Source organism: Seriola lalandi, unplaced genomic scaffold (genome assembly GCF_002814215.2).
Source record: "Seriola lalandi dorsalis isolate HSWRI2012SDOR001 ecotype SW California unplaced genomic scaffold, Sedor1 jcf7180002054544, whole genome shotgun sequence".
NCBI classification, from domain to species: Eukaryota; Metazoa; Chordata; class Actinopteri; order Carangiformes; family Carangidae; genus Seriola; species Seriola lalandi.
This window is the reverse complement of record NW_019525097.1, coordinates 6,095,225-6,119,635: the sequence shown is the minus strand read 5'-3', so window position 1 is coordinate 6,119,635 and position 24,411 is coordinate 6,095,225. Positions and strand designations below refer to the sequence as shown.

General features: G+C 42.2%; 2 protein-coding genes across 4 annotated transcripts in view; one reads left to right on the top strand and one right to left on the bottom strand.

Moving 5' to 3' along the window:
* prdm1c (PR domain containing 1c, with ZNF domain) overlaps positions 1-3,117 on the bottom strand; it is an 8,894-nt gene extending 5,777 nt beyond the window's left edge. Inside the window, exons 1-2 of the mRNA XM_023414856.2 lie at positions 2,917-3,117; positions 1,316-1,576 (exon numbers count right to left, since the gene is read on the bottom strand). Coding sequence (XP_023270624.1) covers positions 1,316-1,576; positions 2,917-2,943 — 288 coding nt within the window. The 5' untranslated portion in view covers positions 2,944-3,117. The remainder of the gene's footprint in view (positions 1-1,315; positions 1,577-2,916) is intronic.
* A 5,924-nt stretch (positions 3,118-9,041) lies between these two features.
* Positions 9,042-22,134, top strand: prep (prolyl endopeptidase). 3 transcript variants are annotated; one of them, XM_087176303.1, is made up of 14 exons: positions 9,042-9,183; positions 14,796-14,870; positions 15,324-15,457; positions 15,686-15,816; positions 16,155-16,364; positions 16,708-16,829; positions 16,941-17,046; positions 17,225-17,416; positions 17,510-17,707; positions 18,119-18,222; positions 18,872-19,103; positions 19,449-19,580; positions 19,716-19,872; positions 20,751-22,134. In XM_087176303.1, the coding sequence occupies exons 1-14, from the start codon at positions 9,163-9,165 to the stop codon at positions 21,043-21,045; spliced, it is 2,109 nt and encodes a 702-aa protein (XP_087032429.1). In that variant the 5' UTR covers positions 9,042-9,162; the 3' UTR covers positions 21,046-22,134. The 3 variants fall into 3 exon arrangements, with proteins under 3 accessions (XP_087032429.1, XP_087032428.1, XP_023270958.1); XM_087176302.1 differs by having other exon boundaries at positions 9,082-9,219; XM_023415190.2 differs by lacking the exon at positions 9,042-9,183 and adding an exon at positions 14,241-14,453.
* The last annotated feature ends 2,277 nt before the right edge of the window (positions 22,135-24,411 follow it).

The following is a 24,411-nucleotide window of genomic DNA, read 5'->3' as shown; positions in this document are numbered from 1 at the left end:
CCCCACCCTGTGTCTTCTGTAACCAGAAGAATAAGGTCAATTCACCTGATTGCACCTCCAGAATGACTGGAAATAAGGAATCAAGCAATTAGCTCCTTTTGACTGTCACGGCGAAACTCTCACGGACAGAATGAGAATTTTGCAAAGGTCTGTGACAGAACGTGCTCCTTCCTTCACATGCTGAATATTTCATAAGCCAATCACCTGAGTTATCTTTAGTTTCTCTACCATATAAAAATTTCACCACTACTCTTGTTCCGCTACCTGCAGGTGTGAAACTCACCCTTCTGTATCAAGCCTCCAGGGTGGGGAAGAGAGGATAAGGTGTCATGGGCACACCCGACCAGTCAACTGCACCTTCAGCTCTGTGTTCAAACCCCCACCCCTGAAGCAATGGTAATGTATTCTCTCTTTCATCTTTGAGCAACACGGGCATAGTGTATGAGTCTGCAGGATCAATCACTACATCTTTTAGCCATACAGTTTATTCTGCTGGTTTTACCCTTGCTTGTATTGGCTTTGTCTGACGGCTCTAGTGTCAGTAACCTATCCTGTTCTTTGGTGTTAACCAGACTCCAGACAGACCTCAGTAGAAGGTCAAGTGGTAGTGCAGGTATTCTGCACTACTTCCGCTGATTTCACCTGATTACCATCTTTCATCCTCAGACACTCAGGCCTAATCTTGCATAAGGAAACGGTTTCCTCTTCATGAATAATCCACACTGGATTCATCTTTTATCTTTGCATTCACCACACTCATCGTCATCTGTGACCTATTCCTCGTCAGTCCAGTTAAACATCCTCCACTGTAACTGCCACGCACTTAATCCGGAGGATCATTTCCAGTGTTGTCCATAAGGTGGACTCCCAGCAACTTGGCTTTGCTTTACGGTGTAATTGTGTGCTGGAGACAAAGGTGGTTGAGAATCTGAGGCAGCTGCTAATCACAAAGACCTCAGGCAGTGTGCTGACGGGCTTGGCTATTGTCCCTGTCTTTGCCTCAACACATACACAGCAGAGAGGAAAGGCTGAAATTAGACAACAACATGTCAAGTACTTCCCGCCTGAGGATGGATGAGGGCATGGAAGGAAGCTGGAGTGACGCAAGGAGTCGGCAGTAACACAAAACATAAAACAGCGACAGCACATGCTTACATACCGCTTTGATATATTGCCTAGAGATATGTAAGAAATCTGTTTGATTGTTTTTCTGCATCATTTTTCTTTTGTGATTTTTAAAAAAAACCCCAACTCTTTATGAATCCACTTTCTTCCACCAACTACGCCAATACAGGAGTCTGCTTTGCTGCGTTACCTCTGCTGAGCTGTGGCAGCGTTTCAGGGCCAGGTTTCTGGGTAAGGATCTCTCAGCTCGTGTCCTCCCGGGGTTTTCGGACTCCTGTTCCAGAGGTTGGTCCTTCACAATATAAGTGCACTTCTCCTCAAAGTCTGCCTCGCTCCATGACGTCATGTCTACGTCCTGTGTCTCTGGCATCGTTGCGGCGATGACGACCCCTGCGCTTTGCGGTGACCTCTCTGAGGTTAACATGGCTGTGGTGCACTGAGAGGAGGAGGCCTATAGAAAAGATAGGATTTGTTAACCAAAGACACCTTTTTCCTTTCACCTTCTGCTTTTAGACAATTCAAACAACAGCTCAAGGATCAAGGGAAGTGAAGTTTTGAATAGAGCTAAAATTAGATTCCTGAGAGTGAAGTGTGACACAGAGGAGGCAGCAGCAAGTTGAGGATGTTAAGGAGGAGGAGAAGTGGCGGAGAATGTAATTTTCTCATCAATTGCTACTGCCGGACAAACAAACTTCAAAGTGGAACCTTCATGCTCGCTGCCCCACTGCCCCCACTGTCCCATACATCCTGTGACTCTCCAAATCACAACCCCTGGGCTATAAGGGAGGTTCCTGTGCATGTCTGCCCCGGAGCAGGACCACTTTCACAAGGAAACCAGCGCTCCCAGTGAATCGAGCAGACTTCCTCTGACTGACTGGGACTTGGCTTTCAGCCAGGTCTAAAGTGTCTTTCTCTTTCTCGCTGTCTGTTGCTTACTGTCTCTCCCTCCCCTTCTCAGGAAGATTGTTGTCAGGGAACTCTTTTTTTTTTCTTTCTTTTTTTTTTCTTTTTTCTTTTTTTTTGTTGTTGACAAAATCAGTGGTCTGACTGATAGCGCGACATGGTCACATAGTGAAAAAGAGAAAGAGAGGATAGAAGACGTGTGATTAAAAGACAATGATCAGATATGTCGTCTGAGAACTTCTTCCTTTTAAGGTTGATCAGCTTGCCTCTGAGATAGTGGTAGATAACTTCTGTTGTTTTGTAATATTGGTAAGCACTCATGTGACTTGTTTTCCCTTCTGAGGCGAGACTAAACTTAACTCAAAAACTTAAATCCTGCACATTTCTGCATAAACAAAAATGGAACACACTCTCATTCCCCTTTTGATGTTTTTGTTGTTACGTTACCTACATCATTATGTGGCATGTGCCACAACAACAGAATATTGCAACTTATTCTCTGGAAATAAAAGTACAAAGAGGTGAAACCTATGAACGATGTTTCACCTTATTTTTCACCACAGCTGACTCGGAATGACTGTCACAAGTGCTATAACTCACTCCGAAACCATTGAACCCAGTGACACAGCAGAAAATATATTCTGAAAATCAAGACATGAGTCAAAGGCACACAGCTGTGGCTTGCAGGACATCGTGTAACAGGCTGACTCTAGAAAGCACTCTTTCCCTTTAGTCTGACATTACCTTTCACGGGACGGTGTCAGTAAGGCAATAAAGAAATGGTTTGATCAGTGAAAGAGTCTAACCTCGTATACACACTGGTGAAAACAATCTCTAATCTACATTCATATCAGAAAGATGATTTTTAGGAGGATGTTGCACACTTACTGTGAAGCCTTGAGAGGAGCCACACATAGGGCAGGCTGTCCGTTGCCCTCCTTGAAAGCGTGAGTGTCAATGAGCAACCAGTTGTCTCTTGCCCTCTCTGTCTCTCAGCCAACCTCAGTATCCTGTGTACCTGTGTGTGACTGACTGCGCAACTGAGCCCTCGAGTGTGTGACTCTTTCTCTTGCGTCTTACACGGGAGGAGGGCTGGTGTTTGAGTGTGCGTGTGCGTGCGTGTGTGTGTGTGTGTGTGTGTGTGTGTGTGTGTGTGTGTGTTTGAGAGAGAGAAAAAGAGAGAGAGAGATACACTCCCTTTTCCTCTTGTGCTCCCTCCCCCCCTCCTCCCCTTTGCCCCATGACTCCTCCTTGGAGAGTGTTTGTGTGTGGGTGTGTGTGTGTGTGTGTGTGTGTGTGTGTGTGTGTGTGTGTGAGTCACTGTCTTGCCCTGGGGTGTGAGGCTTTCTCCAGGGGGGTGCACTGGCTGTCACACAGCTATGTCCGGATCAGACAAATACATCTTCATTTTCTGACAGTCACCCACTCCGTCTTCAGGTGAGAAGAGGCCAAACCTGTGTTGTGTTTGGACACCGAGGACACAACACACAGAGGAGATGAGATCATTTCTGTACATGTGTAGTGTCAACTGAGATTTGGAAAGATGTCAGTTCACTTTAATTTAAGCTTCTAATATGTCACAGGATTAAAAGCAACACATAATCACAATTCTCACTCAGTCGCTTCTTGTGTCTTCTGCAGCTTAAAAATTGACTCAAATGCAGCTGGCAAAGTGACACTTCTTGAATGTTAAGAAATTTAATATCCAACTCTTCATCACAGCAACAGCTGCAGACTGAAATATTACCACTCTGTGCATTAGCGTCGACACAGTGATACAGATACTTGTTGATTTGGAGCTTTAGGAAGCCAAGAGATGAGATACAATTGCATGAAACTCACCAGAATTTTTACTTGGAACTTGATAAATTTAATCTACCACAGAAAGGAAGTAATCAAGAACTTTAGTCTCTCAACAAACAGAGTACAGATGAGAACTTTTAGTCCAACACCCCCCATGTTCAATTTCCTATAAATTAAGACTTTAGACTGAAACTGAAATATATAAACTAAGCCGGCAGAAGACAAAATGGAGTGAAAATCTCAGAGGGTGTGCTTTCCGGTGCATGCAGGAAGGTTTTTTACCCTGTGTTTTCTCTTTCAGGAGACTTCTTGTACTGCACAGTGGGGGTGAGATCCAGAATGTGTGGATACTTGTGTCATGCTGTAAGTTTATCTGCTCTGCTCTCCCCTTGTTCTTTTCTCTAAAGGCAACATTAGACTTGACAGGCTGCCAGCCAGCTTAAGAATCGTCTGAATTTCCAGATCCATCATCCACACGCTTGACACGCGACATATCGTGAACAACAGCCTTTTGTGCGCACTAATTCGCAATGCACACTGTTCTCATTCACTTTCTCCACTTTGGGGAAATTCATATTACGCTGTCGAGCTCATTCTGTGCCTCACAGACTCTCCTTTGCCTCTGTGGTGTTTTGTCCGTCTTTTCATGCTTCCTGTCCCACTCACCACACCTGACCAAGCTACTAATTACGGCTGCTGACATGAGCCACCATGTAATTTAAAATCCACTTCTCTCTCTCACTGTTTCGTTCTTTCTCTTTGCCTTCAGTCATTTCATTCATCACCTTCTATTCAGCATTCATTCTCCTCTCCTGCACCTCCTCCTCTTCCTCCCTAATGCCTCTCTATCTGTTCACTACATCTATAACACATACACACCGTCTGAGTAATTCACATCATTAACACACAACGTGGACTTTTTGTATGAGTGGCGTAGAGGCCTCTGAGGCGAGACTGTCTTTCTCCGTCTTGAATTCTGAACTTTGGTTATGTGTGGCTGGACGTTATTTGGAAGTTGACTTGCACTACATGATGTTTGACACGACATTCTTGGAATGACAGGATGATGAGCAGACTTATGGAGTCATGAAAATAAGCACCCAAAAACAAGTGCATAGGAGAAGGAGAACAAACTCGCTGACTGACATTGGCAGTGGCGTTGATACATTTTGAAAGTTGTGTGGTGTGTGTGTGTGTGTTCTTTTAGGTAGCAATCTAAAACGTGACCGAGGAGAAAGTTGTTAGACAAGAACGTGACATGATCTGCCCAAGTTCGCAGAAGCAGCACGACACACGTGAAGAAATTAAAATATCACAAACCCCCGACCCCCCCCCCAAAAAAAACTAAACAAAAACAAAACTGAGATACAGTGTAAAGGCAGCGTACATTGCAGATGACCGTATGAGTGTGCCTTTGCATTTGTGCTCAACCCAACCTCTGACTCACAACTCACCCGAGAATCTGTTTTTTTCTGTTATTTTACCTCCGTCGCTCTCATTCTCATTTCTGTACGTTTATGACTTGTGCGGTGAGGACACGCGTATGCATCACTTCGCACCACCCTCTGCAAATTTGTGTCTTTTTGCCGCTTCGAATTGACTTTGGGAAATGCACTGCCTCTAAAACTTGCTTTGTGTTGTGTCTGAACAGATAGTCGCAGTAGCACAAGAACTGTTGTATTGTGAGTGAACTGCATCATTAATGTAAATTACACAACAGCATGTCTAAAGTTTGCTAACATTAGCCACCATAAGCTAATACTCCTACTAGACCAAGTAACTAAGGCTGTAGCAACAAAACACTTGAGTGTACTGAATTGAGTAAGGGTGCATTTTATTGCTTAAGAATGTAACTTTTCATTGTAAGGGAATATATCTACCATTTCCTCTTAGATAAGTGAACCATATGAATAGTTTCGGTTTTCTTTGTTTGGATTTTGTGACATCTGTCTCTGATATTTCTGCGTATCATGGAGGTCAGTTGGATTTTCTGTGGTTCTGAAAACACTGGAAAAACTACAAATTCTCTTTCCAGAAACAATGTCCTGTTTAATTCATAGAACTCACAATAAATAGGCATTGTTGGAACTACTTTCTCACAAAAAAAAAAATAGTACCTAAGAAAATCCCTGACAGTGTGTCCTCAGGATTATTCAAAGAAAATTTTTTCTAGAAAAAGTTGTTGCTGTTAAATTTTTTTATATAGTTTTTCAATGCTGTGATCTTCACAAACAAAGTCCAATGTTTTAGGCGAGAGAAAAACAGCAGCACTAGAGGTAAGTGGGACTGACCCTTTAACAGTAGGTACAGAAAATTAGCTTTTTTACAGTAGGGTACCTGGAAGGCAGCGATCGGTGAATGTCCATAGCCAGCTACAGAGAGCTGCTTGTACACAGGCTTAGAGTGCCTTTGGGGCCTCTTTAAATGGCATAGGTGGCTTTAGCTCTGTAATTTCCACGCTAGAGTCTGTACCTGCCTAGGGTCATTTCTCGCAGCGGGACTAAAGGCAGCCACTCCTTCCCTGTCACCTCCCTGAGGATGCGAGCAAATGATCTAAGGCAGAGATGGCTGAGACTGAGCCCATTTTATAACCCATTACAGCTGACATGTTTGACGCAGCCTCCACCTCCACCTTTGTTAAAGTTTTATGGCTGACTCAAGGAGAAATATTTCGCATTCTATTACAACTATCTTGTTGTCTCAGCCCCCTACTCCCACCCATGTCACACTCACTTTTTCCCTGCCACCCTGTGGTGTTATCAGCCTGTCAGTCTTGTCAGCCTCCCCGTCCATTTCATGTTGCTTTAAGTGATTTCCTTTACCATGCATAACCCTGCACTCTCTTCTGGTTGTGGTTGAGAAATTGCTCATACGCACATGCATTTCTTCCGGTCTTTGACAGTTCGACTGAGGCGTTATGCTTTACTGACATGACAGGAGCAATATGGACTTAATGAATATGTTTTGAACAGAAAAACAGTGACGTAACTTGTCTTTCTCCATCTTTCTCTCTCTCCTCTTTTCCATTTCAGGTGTGAATGGGAATAAATGTCAGCACTGCACCACTGCCACCACCCACTTAGTACACCAACCACCTCACCTCAGCCGGTGGATGATCTCCTGTTGACAGGGCAAGGGTTATTATCATGGTTTCAGGGCTAAGAGGAATGCTACTGCGCTTCACAACAGATGTCTTTTCAAATCCTGACTAAACCGCCCACAGAGATGAGGCGCAAATTCTATCACTGTACTCAACTGACCCACAGCGTAGATGTCTGTAAATGTCAATGATAGATGAGATTCAACACTCACGATAAAGCAATGATATAATGTAATATACTGTATATATTCAGTTATAATGGAGATAAAACATCATTGCTTTGGAGTAGCTAGCTTCCATGTCACACAATAACCACATGCATTGTTAGCTTAGGTTTCTTTTGCAGCTGTTCATTCTCATGTCCAAGAGGACAATTGTGCTGGACACTAATATTTTTCCTGATTCCGATCCTATATAATGATATGAGCAAAGAAGTTCACTTGTGACCATGATGGAAACAGTATTTTTTTTCTTGGAGCTTTCAACTCTCATGTTCTTTCTCAGTGGATGGAATTTTCTCACTTGTTTCACTTTTGTATTCACGTAGCCTAAATTCAGTTAGTTGCCTTTGGCCTCTTTCTCCGGCCATCCACTGACTCATGACTTTGAACCTTTTCAGTTAGTGGTGTGACTGGTCTCAGTGTGGTGTTCCAAGAAGGCTGATGTTGTTTGTCTCTGGTGTTCCGTCATTGATTCCGTCATTATTAGGATCTTTGACCTATTTGACATTCTTAGCATTTAAATTAAAAAAAAAAAAAAAGAAAAAAAGAAAGAAATCGAGTCTACAATTGAAGCAAATGTGAGGGAGTCCTGATAACTTAACAGTAACATAACTTATCAGTTCATCACTTCAGTACAAAATCAAAAGTTCTGCTATCAGATTCAAGTTTAAATTGTATAATTTTCACTTTCAGAACTAATAGTGTTGAGTACAAAAGACAAAATGTCATGGATACTTTACTCAACTCAGTGATTTGAAGTTATTTAGAAACAACATTGTTTGCTTATTTGCATGTACACCCCATTATTGCACCAAGGTTAAAATAACTGTGAAGTGTCAGACGGTCTCTCATGTCAGAAGTAAAACAATGCAAACTATGATAAAGACAGGTCTATGATTTAGTCATTCCCTGCAACCTGTTGGGCACTTGAGTCATATTAGCGATATTAAAAAAGAATGACCCTGGCTTTATATGACTGAACGAAGTTCAACAGGACTTGTAATGAGTCAGAAAAGGCTTCACATATAAATTATTTAAAAAAAGAAAGAAATCCATGCTCATTTATAAACTGAAAGTTCCAAGTGGGTACAGCATATAGATCTTGGTTGCTTTAACTCATTAACAAAGGAAAAGACTAAACTTGGGGCACTATGGTAAATAGCCCAACTCAAAAGTTTCTTGAGTTTTCTCAACTTTTTTTCTTTTTGACATTGATGTGTTTTTGTGGAGGACTGTCACTCTCAAGATGCATCTACAGAGGCGGTGTGTGATCTATACAGTGCTGGTGGCTTTTAAAATTACTAAGCTCATACTAAGCTCATACTCATATCCCTGCCCTGCCCTGGGAACTCAACCCACTCCAGTTGACCCTTGATTTCATCATACTGTAAAAAAAAAAAAAAAAAAAAAAAAACATCCTTTCTGGGCATTTGGTATCGAGTGAAGTGTTTCCTTTTTCCCACAGTCCAATCAAATTTATTTATTTATTTATTTCTATTTATCAGCCATACTAAATGGATTACTATTACTGTCCGTCTCAAATATACGGGAGCCGCAGCATTAAAAAATTGATGCCTTTAGTCTCAGAAAATACTGTTTTCCCACTGAGCACAGGGTCGACTGGCTTCTTAAGGTGGGCAGCTGCGCCGCACCTGACTGTATTAAAGAGCTGCTCACATTGTTTTGTCTTCCTCTTGATTACTAAGGCAGACTGTAGTAATGATCAACAGTGACACACGTCATCCGGGAAGGATGCACACACACACACACAGACACACACAGACACACACGCAGTCACTCACACAAAAACACACTCTCCCTCACATGTCCTGCAGAGCTTATGAAAAAAAGGTATTTTTGAGCATAATAATTTTTTGCGAATAATGGCAACATGATAGGTTTGACAAGTTTCTTTCTGTGTGTGTATCTGTGCGTCCGTCCATTCTGTGTGTGTCTCTCAGGAGCAGCTCAGTCAGCCTCGCCGTTCTCAGATTCCTGCCATATTTCTGGATGGCCGCTGAACAAACAGAGGTGAACCCGATCCGTGCTGTCACACTTTGGCACGGGGTAGAGTTTCCCCTAACTCTCCTTTTCTTTCTCTTTCTATCTCTCCCTCTCTCTCTCTCTCTCTCTCTCTCACACACACACACACACATACACACACCCACACACAACTTCCTCCCTGATATCCCAAATAAAGACACACAGGAAGACCAACTGTCACCCCTGTATGAGCTAATGCAATATGCACATGTAAAGGCCTACGTGCATTAATGCATTCCTTGCTGTGTGCTTTCTCGTCTCGTGTGAGTGTCAACCATCCCTTACGCTGCAGTAACTGATACTGACATGGACATCACCTTGATAATTGTGTAATCATTAACAGACAAGTGGACAAAAATATTGCCCCCCCCCACCTCCCACCCCCTTTGATAAACCTTTATCAAACAAGGGAGTCAATCAAAACCTGTTCAACAAAGCAGGACGTCTGCAACAATCATGACACTAAAAGAAGGTTCAGATAGCAGTTTTCATTGACTTGAAACGCTTTCAGGAACATTTTGACATTTTCAGTTAGTTTCTTGTCGAGAGTAGTGAATTGTGTGTTGTAATTTCCTGATTGAGCAAGCGCACAAAAGGAGACAATGCACTGCTTTTAAATGGTTCGGGCTGACTGTACAGGAATGGTGTCCATTATGAAAAGGGGAACTTTACTGCCACTCAGTGACAACATCACTGACATCACCAGGTGCCACCGTGTCTGTCTGCACATCTCACATACAGACACACCGAGACACACGCTCTCTGTCTCCTCGGACCAGTCAGACAGCACTACCCTCCACCTGTCTCCAGTGTTACCTGCCCCAGTCATTACCAGGGTCCCAGATCCTCACTGTAAGTGCACATGTCAACAGCAAAATTACAGGGCACGCACACACATATTTGTTTTCCTTTTGAAAGGGTAATATCCGTCTGCACGCAAGTGATATGTTCATTTTCTCCCCCTCCCCACCCTTGATTCTTCCTCCTCCTCTCTCTCTCTCTCTGTCTCTGTCTCTTTTTTTTTTTTTTTTTTTGACAAACCCAGAAAACAAAGCAGGTGAGGTTCAAAGACGAGACAGAGAAAAGAACATGAAGACAGGAGATGTGCAGAGATGATGGACACACATTGGTGGTGTGTGTTTGTGTAATGACAAGGGGAAACTCGTGTTATCTCAGCCCTGTTTCTCCAATCAGTGCAAACTGTACCTCAGTGATCACAAACCACTTCTACTACTGCAGTCAAAGTGGCCTCAGCTTTGTGTCTGTGTCTGTGCAGAAATGTGTCAATCTGTGGCGAGACTTGAGACTGGAGCGTGGCGGTAAGAGTGCACTGACGAGTTTAACAAGGAGGAACACACGGTGCCAGAACAGAGAGATGCAAATCGCTTTGACTGGAAGATAAAAATCTATTTTCAGACTATGACATCAGCTTTTCTTTTCACTGAAATGACTTTGATTACCTGTGGTTTCTCCATCAGTGTAAATGTGCCGTGGTGCGTGCACATGCAATCAAAGACTCCACACCTGAAAGTTGTGTTTTTGTGAAACTGTCCTTTTATTCTTGGATCTTTCAGCAGGTTGGCTTTGGGTAACCGGAGTGCTCTCTTTTCCTTTTCAACGTGATCAGCACAAACAATGACAAAACTTTGCTTCTCCTCAGGCTGATTGACTCGGTCTTATCGTGGCTCTTGTTATGCGTCTTGCTGAAAGAAATTGTGACTGTATGTCTGAATAGATACTGACAGGATCTCATTAGATGTGGCATGGCTGTCATCCTGAAACAGACACATGTGAGGTCACCGGTGGACAGCACTGGTCTTGTTTTCACAGCTCAAATTTAAAATGAATGCTTGCTCTTTTGCCAATAATCAACACGTGATATTAGTCACTGTATTTTGCCTCAGAGCAGGCATCAGTGAAGCATGAACCAACTTCACCTCTAGTGAGCAAACGCGCTGTTGTGCGTTGCATGATGACAAATGCATGTAGCATTTCCTATAATTTGTGCACCAATCACATCCTTCTTCCGTGCGTGCTGTAATTTCCCTGACTGGATCCTCAATAACATCCTGTTGTCTGAGGACATCTGAGGGGACAGGTTGGACTGACCATCCACCACATCACACACGAGACAGGACAGAGCAGAGACTGTTATCCCGGCCCTGGCTAATGACAGCTGAATGAGAGAAACAGGCAGGAAGCTGTCCCTTGTGATCTCTGTATTTAAAAGCGTCCCTGTGTATTGTTTTGTCGCGCTGGGATCCCCCTGGACTACTATAATTAAGTTGGAAGACTGTGACTCGACTGTGACTGTACAGGGGTTTGGTGAGATGTCATAAAAGGAGCATGGGCAACCCCTTATTGCTGATGAAGGCACGGGATTGCATTAGGTGTTGTATATACAGAACAGGCAGAAGAGGCAACAATACACAATATGGAAAAATAGGATATCAGTATTAAGTAAACATTCACATATGGAACAGGCTTAACTCTTAAAGACTTACAATTATCCAGACTCCTGTGTGAGTCTGAAAAGTGAAACAAGTGAAGGCATTCAGAGACTTCCATGTTGCAAAAGTCTGATTAATATCAGAATAAGATGGCAACTCATTGTTTCTTGTCCAAATATTATCGCACAAGACGATGTGAACGTGCGTCGGTTTACAAGAAAGGATTTCTGTGTGCATGTTTCATCTTGATATGTCAAACTGTCAAACTAGAATTTTAATGTTGTGTCTACTCATCTCCACTGATTGACACGATCAGCAGCTTCCTTTCTGCTTTATTATTTTCATCAGATGGAAAACAAAAAAAAAAACAAAAGGCGCCGCTTCACAGGAGCCGCTCAGAGTGAAGCCGTGGAGATTTACCATTGAGTTAACCTTGTAGTAACCCTGTGCAGTGAAACACAGCAGGTGGTCGTCCGTCTTTGTCCGCAGCAACAGAGACAGGTGCTTCCGACTCGTGGGGGGTGGGGGGGTAGATCACTGTTGACTCTGGACAATGGAGGAAAACAGGAGGGGGAGGTCTAATTCATGCATGGACACTTCCAGCCCAGCCCAGCTTTATGTCAAACACTAAACTGCATGAACCCACCCACTCTACGGGCATTAAAAAAAATGTCCATATTTCAATGCAAGCACAAACACGCTCCTTCAAACTGTCAGTGTTTTTCCCTCCCCGGTTTGTCAGGGAAACAGAGGCGTCAGAGGACAATAGTTCTGTGACCCATATCTGAGCCTGTTATAGGCAAACAGGAAGAGATCTCCCTTGCATTGAGGGGTATTCCTGACTCCAGTGTAAGGAAGAGAAGAAGAATGGAGTTAGGGGGAGGGGGTGGCATCCTTTGACCCAAAACTTCCACCTACAAACATTTCTGACACCAAAAGTCAATCAGGAGAGACCAAGTCTCTCATTCCAAGGACCTATCCTGACACAACCCACCCACACGCCTCAATTTTTTTTTTTTTCACAGAGAAAAACACAACACGGGTGAAGCATTTCCCTCCACCTGCACCCAGCTCCCCTCTTTCTCCACTTTCACTGTGCATTCAGACACGAGAGGATACCACTAATTCAAATCCAGCTCAGTGGCGTGACAGCTCTGGCACGTTTCAGGCCGAATCAGAAAGTAACGACACCGCAGAATCCCCTGGAAGATATCTGACTGTCTGATCAGCTGTGGTATCCAAAAAATGTTTCCTTTTCAACTGAAGCACTGCTGTGTAATTCAACCTGTCCCGAGGCTCTTATCTGCATAGCTGTAGAATAATACAACAACATGCAACAAGATCGCCTCCATAAATAATCATTCAATAATATAGACTGATGGAAACATATTTCTCCATTTATAAACAGAGACAAAATGAAACCAAATAGAGATAAACTCCAACCTCACAGATCTTTTTTTCTCTCATTTTTGCTCATATCTTAAAATTAATCACTCACTTCCACTCATTTCCCCAAATTATGTGCTGCCTCAGTGTGCCTTATCTCATGCTATCAGTCATTGTGTAAGAGTAGTTGCCAGTGATAATGATGGTCAACTCAGGACTGATTGATTAAAGTGAGAGAGGAAGGAAGCAGAGGAGGATGATGAGCATAAGAGTGAGGGGTTGACCTCTCTCCTTCTCTGTCACATATAGATAAGAGTGGTGATGAATATTCCTGGTGGACTCAGATAACCTATAACCAGAGATGCAACATTACTTTTTTACAATTTCACTATTGACTGCATGACTTGATTTTTTTTTTTTTTTTTTAAATAATAAGGCCATACTGTCATAAATAGCCTACTTTATCTGCTAGTTTTGTTATAGCTTTACTCAATATTATGAAAGTAATCCTGTGTTGTGCACTTTGAAAGTGTCCATAGTTTCACAACATCATCAAGCTGTGTGTGGGATACAATTCACGTTGGACTGTATCTTTAAGTTATTCTGATTGGTGCAATCCCCAAAATACTAGTTAATAATAAGTAATTTAAATGTTTCCAGAACAACACCAACATAGGCAACCTGTCAGTTGTTGGATCTTCTCAACTTATCTTTCATATGTAACCAAATGTACAAAATTTTCAGAGTTAACTTTTAAATCAGTTTCTTTCTCTCTTTTTTTAAGTGTTTTTTTCAAAGCAGTCTGGCTTGAATCAGGTAAAGTACAGCAACACCATGTTAAACAGAAAGTTTATTAATCATATTCTATTTCATTTACCATTTTATTTGTAGGCAAATTAAATCTGTAGCAAATAATGAACTGCTTTACAACAGCTTGCCTCCATGTGTGGAGGAGAATGCTAAATGACGTCAATGTTAAAGCAGAGCTCATTCTTCCATTTATTTCCTCATTGCATATCGCAGACAACTCATTACGTCCAATTTGAATTATGTTCATCAAAATCTTGAAAACGATACACAGTTTGGTTGAATTCAATGGTACTTCCAAAGTTTAGAAAATGCACATTGCCTGTTTTCTATGTTCTGTTCTCGTTTGCGTTCAACAGAGGGCGCTGCAACATTTGGGCTGCTCCCACAGCAGGCAGCGTCCTTCTCTTGGAAGTGCTCATTGACTGTGTGTAAGCAGGTCGGCTTCTCTGCCAAAAGCTTCAGCGCCTTAAGTTGATGTTTTTCAGGATCCAGAGAGTCATTTCAAAACCGCTATTTAACTCTCTGAGGCAGCTCTTTTTGTTACGCAATCCCCGAAAACTGACCTCCAGAATGGCCTTTCAGTATCCACAGGCTTACCGTGATGAGGCAGTTGTAAGTAAATCTGGCTAGCCGACTAGCCTAGCGTGCTAATAAGCCGGGATGCTTAATCATCACGCTTTTTCATTCATTGAAATGAGCGTCTGCTTTGTTAGCATGCTAGTTAGCTTAGCCAGCCCAGACTGACTTTGTTGACAAATGCATGGACGGTCTTTGCTGTAACTCACTACAAACCCCAAATTAAGCTCATTAGCTAACATTTTCTTTGCTATTTGGTTAGCATCGCCCACCGGCCTGGACGTGCCAGCTTGGTAGCATAAGTCTGTCCTGTTTTTGGATGCCACACCCAACTAGTTCACATTTTAACACCTGTCATCACTGTCTCACCTGTCTCAGATGGATGACTATCATGGCTGCAAAGTACCAGATCCATACAGCTGGCTGGAGGACCCGGACAGTGAAAAGACACAGGTAAATCTTAATCAGACCCATAAATTACTTATTTAGCTAGCATGGCACTTGACATACTTACAATAGAGTTATGACGTTACAGTGTTGTTTTATAATGGTATTAGTGCACAAGTCTCTCATGACATTGTGTTTTCAAAGCACTGTTGCTGGTTGTGTTATGCTACTACTCATGAGGATTAAGTAAAGGGGGATGCCTTACTCCAAGCCTCCACCAGCCTAATGTTTTGATGATATCACCAAGGGCCTCTTCCAAGAAGCTGGGTTACTGAGTGATCTGGATAACTTTGTTGAGTAAAAACCAGAACCCCCTCCAGTCTGAAACATGACGTAAAAAACACCTGTTCCGGATTTACTCAGTGAAAGTATTCAGATAAATCAGTACATCAGTTTCTTGGAATTGACCGCAGAGATAGTGGCATGTAAATGAGTTTGTACTGTGTCTTCCTCCACCAGGCCTTTGTCAGCGCTCAGAACCAACTGACGTTGCCATTTTTGGAGCGCTGTGATGTGCGAGACCTGTTCAAGGAGCGCATGACAGAGCTGTACGACTACCCCAAGTATAGCTGTCCCTTCAAGAGGGGGAGCAGGTGAGGCAAGGCACAACAGAATCAGGTTTCAGCACTTAATTAACATTTGAATGTAATGGAAGCACCCCGGTTTCGTTATGAAATTTCATGGCAAAGTAATTTATGAGGATCCTGGTTTGCTTTCTTGAATCCAGTTGGCCGAATGTATTTCTCAGATAAGTTTTTTTTCTAGGAGCACAGATCTTTGAAGCTCCTTTTCACCTGACTGATCCCTCCCTTTATTTTCAGGTACTTCCACTTCTACAACACAGGGCTCCAGAACCAGAGTGTAATGTATGTGCAGGAGAGCCTGGATGCTGAGCCCACAGTCTTCTTGGATCCAAACACATTTTCTGACGATGGGACAGTTGCCCTGCGAGGTAAAACTGAAAATGAATTGTATTTAATACAGGTTTTGCATATTGATTCTTTTGTGTGTATGTTTTTAATCACCTGATGTTAATTGTCATATTTAGCAAGAAACCGCATGAAGTGGAACAAATGTAATGCATGTTTTTTTAACAGCTTTGGTGTATTGTCATGGAATAAATTTCTAGGAATGTTGTTTCATGTGGTTTAAAAAAAAAAAAACAGCTAAATTTTGAATCTGTGATGTCCAAAAATAATCTGCTATTTATATCCTCCACCCTGACAACTAAATAAAGAATGTCAACTTCCTTGTTTATCATGATATCCTGTGTCTGTTCTCTTCTTTAAGGCTATGCATTCTCTGAGGACGGGGAATACCTGGCGTATGGCACCAGTGCCAGCGGGTCAGACTGGGTGGAGATCCGGTTCCTGCGGGTTGAAGGTGCCATGCCTCTAGAGGACCGCCTGGAGCGAGTCAAGTTCAGCTGCATGTCCTGGACCCATGATGGGAAGGGACTTTTCTACAATTCCTACCCTGACCAAGAGGGCAAGAGTGACGGTGAGGTCAAGATAGTGTTCTCAAATCCTAATTCTTGCTGTTGCTGACACAACTATCCCTCAGATTAAAAAAATATTAGGGAATTGGTGAAGGTCAATACTTACTCAACTCTTGAGGCTAAAGATAGATTAGATCCTCAGAAAAACATGATATTTTTTTCTCCCCTATTTATTTCAGTATGACAGATTTGTAGCTTTGTCATCCTCTGCCCTCATACAGCTTTGTTTTGTCAGTGTAGTTTGTGAAATCCACACCGTCTTCACATCTCTTGAACTCTCTTATCAAACTGTTTTTTTGTCGCCACTGGGGGGCAGTGATGCAACTAAACTGTTGTCTCTGTCAGGCACTGAAACCTCCACCAACCTGTATCAGAAGCTATACTTCCATGTTCTGGGGACTCCGCAGTCTGAGGATGTGCTTTGCGCCGAGTTCCCTGACCATCCCAAATGGATGAGTGGAGCTGAGGTATGCCTGAAAGGTTATCTTGCTTAAAAAAAACAAAACAAAAAAAAAAACACAGAACTCATGTGTTCATGGATTTTCAGATACATTTTAGTGACTGACTGTGCACCACAGGTATCAGATGATGGGCGATATGTACTGCTGTCCATCAGGGAAGGTTGTGACCCAGTCAACAGACTGTGGTATTGTGACCTTCAGACCACTGCTCAGGGTATTACAGGTATGTTTGCATGTTTTATTTGTAAGACCAGTTAACTCTTTTTTTATATATACTTTGTAAAACATATATTTTTTTACCCGTTACAATTAAACTACAAATTCGGTGTTCATTTGTGCGTCATTGTGCATGTTCAGCGCCTTCTGTACAGGATTAAAATCACATGTCTCCTTACGTCAAGGACTTTTGCCATGGGTGAAGCTAATCGACAACTTTGATGCCGAGTACGAGTACGTGACCAACGAGGGCACGTTGTTCACATTCAAGACCAACCTAGACGCCCCACGCTATCGCCTCATCAACATCGACTTTGCCTCTCCTGCTCAGAGCAACTGGAAGGAGCTCATCCCTCAACATGACAAGGACGTTATTGGTCAGCTGCTACAACACTCACGTGATCAATGATTCGGCATGAACTGAGATTCGGATTTTAACTCCCTACCTTGCTGTCTTTCCTTTTCCCCAGTGTTCGCCACCTGTACTTACTCCAGCTACCTGTTTGTGTGTTTCCTCCACGACGTGAAGAATGTGTTGAAAATGTACCGCCTGAGCTCGGGGGAGGAGCTGAGGACCTTCCCTCTGGACGTCGGCTCCGTGGTGGGCTTCACAGGACGGAAGCGGGACTCTGAGATCTTCTACTATTTCACCTCTTTCCTCTCTCCAGGTACTAGATCACTAAATAAATTGTATTATTGATGAGTATAACAACTCGGTTTGTCTGGGAACTATGTCTCTTTATAGCATTTGCTGCCACAAACTGTTAAAGAGCTTCGACATTAAGTGTTGCGAAAATGTCCAGAGATTGCAAAATACACAGGGTAATGTTCAAAGAAGCAGTGATGACAAAAATGCTAACATAAAGTACTAAAGCATGTGGGATTAAGTGTGCTTTGAAATTATTGTATCTTTCTGCATCGCTCAGTACATTTTTTTATATTGTGCATCCAGAACTAAATTGTGCATTTGAGAATGAAGGAAATGTGCTACAAGGATTAGAATAATCTTCCCTCATGTTGTCACAGTGATTTAGAAATACAAGAACACATGAGCTCTTGATTTTATTTCTTCCACCCAGCCATCATTTACCATTGTGACCTGACCAAGGAGCCGCTGCAGCCCCACATCTTCAGGGAGGTCACTGTCAAAGGCTTCAACCCCTCCGACTACCAGACCACCCAGGTAACTAGATTATCGGCTACTTTTTTCACATTTCAACACTTGGTCGTATTTGAACACGCAGTTCCCTCAGTTTCTGGCAAGAAAGCCTTGCTTTTCTTTTGTGTTCCTGACAAGTGAAGAACACTCTTCAGCTGTCCCAGAGCCTTTTCAGGAAAAACATTTTCATCAACTTGTTCATGAAAGCCGATATTGACTCAATTTTTAAAGCGCTGACCCAGCGTATGACAGGTATTAATCAAGTTGTCAGGAGGAGAAAAAAAAACAGCTGAGATGTGTGCTGGTTCGGTACAAATCTTTCTTGGTCTGTTGAAGCGTGACTGGAGGGTTTTTTTAGGCAATAGGCGAAAGTCATATTTCTCAACTTATCGCTTTCAAACACATTTTTAATGTGACATTTTATCATCTCATTTATAAAATAAAGGCAGCTCAGCCTCTAGAAATACAGTGTCTCAGAAACAGATTTATTTTATTCCTACTGAGGACAGTGACCACAGAAGCAACATTATAAATGTGAAAATAAGCAAGACACAGAGGACAGGATTTTTCTTTCCCCTCTCCTCTGACTCAAGAACAGCTTTATTATCCTTGAACGATTCCTGGCTCTGTTTCCAGCCCTGATAGTCTGTCTCTCCCCGTGGTTTTTTGCCAGATCTTCTATCCCTCCAAGGACGGCACTCAAATCCCCATGTTCATTGTTCACAAGAAGGGTATCAAAATGGATGGCTCCCATCCAGGTTTCCTATACGGCTATGGAGGCTTTAACATCTCCATCACACCGAGCTACAGCGTCTCCCGCCTCATCTTTGTCAGACATCTCGGCGGAGTCCTCGCCGTTGCCAACATCAGAGGAGGAGGGGAGTACGGGGAGACCTGGCACAAAGGTGAGAGGAGTCGCGCTGTTATGAATCTGATCATGCACACAAACCGCACTTATGGGCGGCACGTCTTATTTGCTCTGGGTTAATGTGGTTTTGTCATTGAAAAGAGCTGAACCGTGTAATAGGATAAACAGGATGAATTAAGAGATGCTGATGCAGATTTTATGACAGTCCTGCTGTAGCTTTTAGCAGCTGGTGTGGGTTTCACTACGTAGCTGAAAAAATGTCAGAAACTTAAAGGAGTTCATGATGTTCATCAGCTCATTCTCATCCGTCTTGTTTGTTAAAAAAACAAAAAAAAAACAGCACAACCCTCTCAATTACAGACTTTGTGTTTTTCTCTCCCAGCGGGCATGTTGGCCAACAAGCAGAACTGCTTCACAGACTTCCAGTGCGCGGCTGAATATCTCATCAAGGAGGGATACACTTCTCCTTCCAAACTGACTATAAATGGAGGCTCCAACGGTGGTCTGCTCGTAGGTATGTATGCTGCAGGCTGGAGAGCAACACTAACAACCAGTCTGTTTTCAAATGAAGCCTGCAGCAGTTTGAGTTTCAGCTGCACAGCGACCACTCCCTGGTGTGATCTGACTGACTACGTGTTTCCTCCCTCAGCGGCCTGCGTCAACCAGCGGCCCGAGCTGTTTGGCTGCGCTGTCGCTCAGGTCGGCGTCATGGACATGCTGAAATTCCACAAGTTCACCATCGGCCACGCCTGGACCACAGACTTCGGCTGCTCAGAGGACAAAGAGCAGTTTGACTGGCTCATGAAGTAGGTTCCGTCTGAACGGATTATATGTGATGTGTAAAAACAGTTTGTTGAATTCATTTGACTACCTTACTACTGGTGGAAGCATTCATCTTTAAATGTCTGTAGATACGCCCATTTAGCTTTTCCATATTCATCTCGGTATTGACTTTAAATAATGCTCATTGTAATTAATATTATGTTACTTTGCCATATTTATGATCATGTTCATGTGTGGAAATCTGGTCACCAATGCTGAAAAAATTCACTAACATGGCCTGATTGGCCTCAGTCTACACAAAGGAATATTAATTACATATCAAATTCCAGCAGCTGTCCATATAACTTCATTTTGATTATCAAAGTAAGAGCCATTACTAAACTGTGACACTGGAACTGAGGCAAGGAAAGGAAAACTTCAGACCAGTCTCAAATATGGAGGCACATCAAGGAAGCTGAGGCAGTTCACAAGGCAGTGACTGATGTTTGCTAGAGATAACTCTCATAGCCAGTATTGGGGCAGAATAGTCGATTAATTGAGCTATTTTGAAAATAAGATAATTTTTCTCAGTCATTTTTCAGCCAAAAATGCCAAATATTTTCTGTTTTTTCAAATGTGGGGATTGTTTGCGTTTCTTTGTCACATACGATAGTAAAGTGAGTATTTTTGGGTTTGGAATGCTGGTTGGATAAAACAAGAAATTTGGGTTCTGGGAAATATAGGCATTTTCGTGACGTAGTGAAAATTATTCATCGATGAATTGAATATTTAATATGCAGATTATGTGATAGTTAAAATTGTTGTTATTAGCAGCTTTAACGATGATACAGGTTGTTTGTGTGTTTTTTACGCTTGTGCTGATGTTTGGCCTCTCTCACCTCCTGCTCCTCCCGTGCCCCAGATACTCCCCGCTCCATAACATCCGCATCCCAGAAGGCAACGGGGTCCAGTACCCTGCAGTACTCCTGCTGACGGGGGACCACGATGACCGAGTGGTGCCCCTCCACTCTCTCAAATACATCGCCACCCTGCAGCACATCGTAGGCCGCAGCTCCAAGCAGACAAACCCCCTGTTCATCCTCGTGGACACAAAGTCGGGCCACGGCGCCGGCAAGCCCACCAGCAAGGTCATCCAGGAGGTGGCGGACACGTACGCCTTCATCGCTCGCTGTCTCAACATCTCCTGGGTCAAATAACCAGTGTGCATGTGTTTTTGTTTTGTTTTGTTCTTTTTGTTTTATTTTCTTTTCATCAGTTACTCAAATCATCTTTGGAATACTGTTCATACCAACTGTTCCCATTGTTCTTTAAACTTTACATCAACAACTCCTGTTTACCCAGCCACCATGACCACACCCATCAGGATCTCTCTGGCTGCACTAACACAAAACTTAGAAGCCAACATGCAGCACTCATAGCTAACGAACCCTGTCCTATAGGCCATGATTGTAGTCCTGGTCAAACTAAGAATGACTACATTATCAGTGATGGGTGTGGAAAGGGAGGGAGGGAGGGAGGGAGTGGGGGGGTTACCTTCATGGTTACGGTAATCAGCCATTACAGTCAGGAGGTCAAAGTGGCAAAGGTTAATTTGAAGATCGGTTCTGCGTCCTCCGGGTGCTCCAACTTGATGCATATTATTTATTGTTTTCTTTGTGCGCAGGATGGAAAGGCTGTTGCATGTTGAATGATCTCAGCTTGTACAATTCTGACCAGACCAGTATTGTGCAAATGATGATAGTGCTAGCTGACAGGATTGCTGTGGATGCGCGTGCGGAAACTTATGGAAAACACTTACCATTTTGTGTGTGTGTGTGTGTGTGTGTGTGTGTGTGTGTGTGTGCGCGCGCGCGCGTGTGTGTGTGAGTGTGTGTGTGCGTGAGTTTAAATGTCAGTCCCCACATTTTCTTTCAGACTGATAATGATTTCTACCTCTTGACATGTGCTGATTGTTTACCTTTTTAAAGGGAACAAAACACAATGCCACAGCTACAATAAACAACTTTTTAAACAGTGATTTATCATCCCGGTGCGTTTATTCTTTAAGAGAAGTAAAAATGAGTTTTTTTTTTGTAGTAGTAGTGTTTTTGTGTCACATACAATGTGAATGACGGAACTGTATATTAATGAGTTTTGACTGTAAAACAACTAATGATACTGCAAATACACTACGTTTTGCTGATGGATTACTAGCATGGTGACCCATATCAACAATCTCTAACCACAAACCAATTCCTTGAGTGGTGCTTGAGTTATCAAATAAAACGACACTCAACAACTGTCAACTGCCGGTTTTATTTGACTTTTTCAAATTGTCAACTCTGTGACAGGTCCTGTTTTTTCAGAAGAGACTGAGAAAGTGAGAGAAGGAGCGTCTGAAGCTGCCAGTGTTGTTGTGGCTTGTGCAGGTGTCCAGTCTTCCAGCAGGGGGCAGTCACTCTGGAAATGAGCGACACGTGCAGCAGGAGCAGCAGAAAATGAGGGTGGTCTGACAGTGGGCCCCATGTGGGCTACTCAACATACATGTTTCGTATTCAAGAGCTTCTCTGATGTCCCACTTTTGTGTTTATAGAGGAAATTGTAGAGTGACTTTAGAGACATTCCTCTCAAATATAACGTCCTCCATTTGATTAGTTTTTCTTCCAAAATCTTTTCAGAATGGAAATTAAATTCACCAAGAAAAACATAAAAAAGGTAGCGCTTTAGTCAGGAAAGTTGGATTTAGTTATGTTTTATTTTAAAATGCACAACGCTCAGTTTGCAGATTTTATTGCATTTAAAATGTAAAAAAAAACAGCTATTTAACTCATTTAGAAATAGAAAAAGTCCCTACAAAACAATATGTTTTGACTTGTATAACTATATATATATAACTAAATACTTCGCCTCTTTCATCTGAATACAAGCTTTGACATTACAGGAAACAAAACTTAAATTTTTATTTTGGTAAGAAATGAAACAAACAGCAATAAGATACAAGTCATGACAATATAATAACGTTTACAGTTGGATGAGGAAATAAAGTCTCACTTGATTCAGTCCTAGAAAATACTGATGCACATAAATCTTTTTTGTATTTCTATGGAAATTGTAATAAGGACATGGAAAACAAAGAAAATGATCATGTTTCTTCCCTTTTCCCCCTGAAAGGTCTGATACTGCCAGGTTCATTTTTTTAATCTCTTTATATTAAAAGTTTTAAACTTTGATGAAAGTATTAAGATTCTTAAGTTCCACAAAATTAAAAGCCAATCTATCTGTAAAATGTTCTGGCAAAACAAACTTGGCATCTAAATACAGAGCAACTTGTTTCTTATTTCAAACATCTACCAATGTTTGATTTGTTTTCACAGCTTCTGTGAGGGAAGCCAAGAAAAAAAGTCCTGAAGCCAGAAACAGACATACAAGCCAACTCTCATAAATTAGACAAATGAAATCAAAATCAAAAACAAACAAAATAAAACAAACTTATCCTTGTTTTTACTGATTAAAAAATGCCTTCTCACACAACACTAGACACACAAAAACTTAATTCTTTCAATACTTTAAAACTACATTGTGTTCTTCAACTTTTCAGCTCCATGTGGACATGTATCCACCTCTTCACCAACTTTAATCTTTGGGGTATACTCAATACATAATCTAAACACGGTGCATGTTAGTCACTTCCTTCAATTAAAATTATTTGTAAAAGCTCAAACATAAGCATTTTATCTATGTAATGTACACATGCTGTATAGGCTGCCTGCATGCACGTGCACGCACATTTGCGGGAGAGAGACTAGTGAACCAGCAGATGGCGCTGGGCAGCCCAATTAAACCTGCAACAGACCCGCACAGTAACACTGTGTAGACTGCTGTGTCTAATGAACTGGCCCAAAAACAAACCTTAGTTCATCTCATCTGGAGGCAGGCCGCGGGTGCATCTTGAAACAAAACAGCTGCTTTGGTTGAGTATATTATACACTGCTTAAATTAGATAACATAAAAGCTCCTACCGCTTTAGTTATAACTGTGAAATTGGCCCACACACTTAGCTTGCAATTACTCTTGTCAACCTACATTCTGAACTGTATCGTAAACTGGTGGCACGGGTCCTAATATCTGATTGGCTGACACATTTGCAGACGGTCTAAAATATCCAATGAACGCACACCTGTGACCACACTGAAATATCCATGCGCCAACCGGAAATTGCCGCTCAACCACTGCAGAGGAACTATATTACTCGGCGGAAGAGTAGGCCTATAAGTAAATGATTTCCTAGATGTTATATAATTGCTATATTTGTTATGATATTAGTTCGTTATTTTGTTTTCTGCACCCTGAGAGGGGCAGATCTTCAACAGCACCAAACTTTTTTTTTTTTATTAACTTAATTAATTATTTTGTGTGTTTGTTTTTTGTGTAGGCCTATACTTCTGTCAAACAAGCAGCATAGGCAATCACTCACATGCTCTGTGTCAATGACTGACAACTGACTGATGGCTTGATTCTCTGTTCAATAGGCCCTTGTTTGATAGACTATGTGTTTAACATAGCACAACATGTTTCTGTTTATT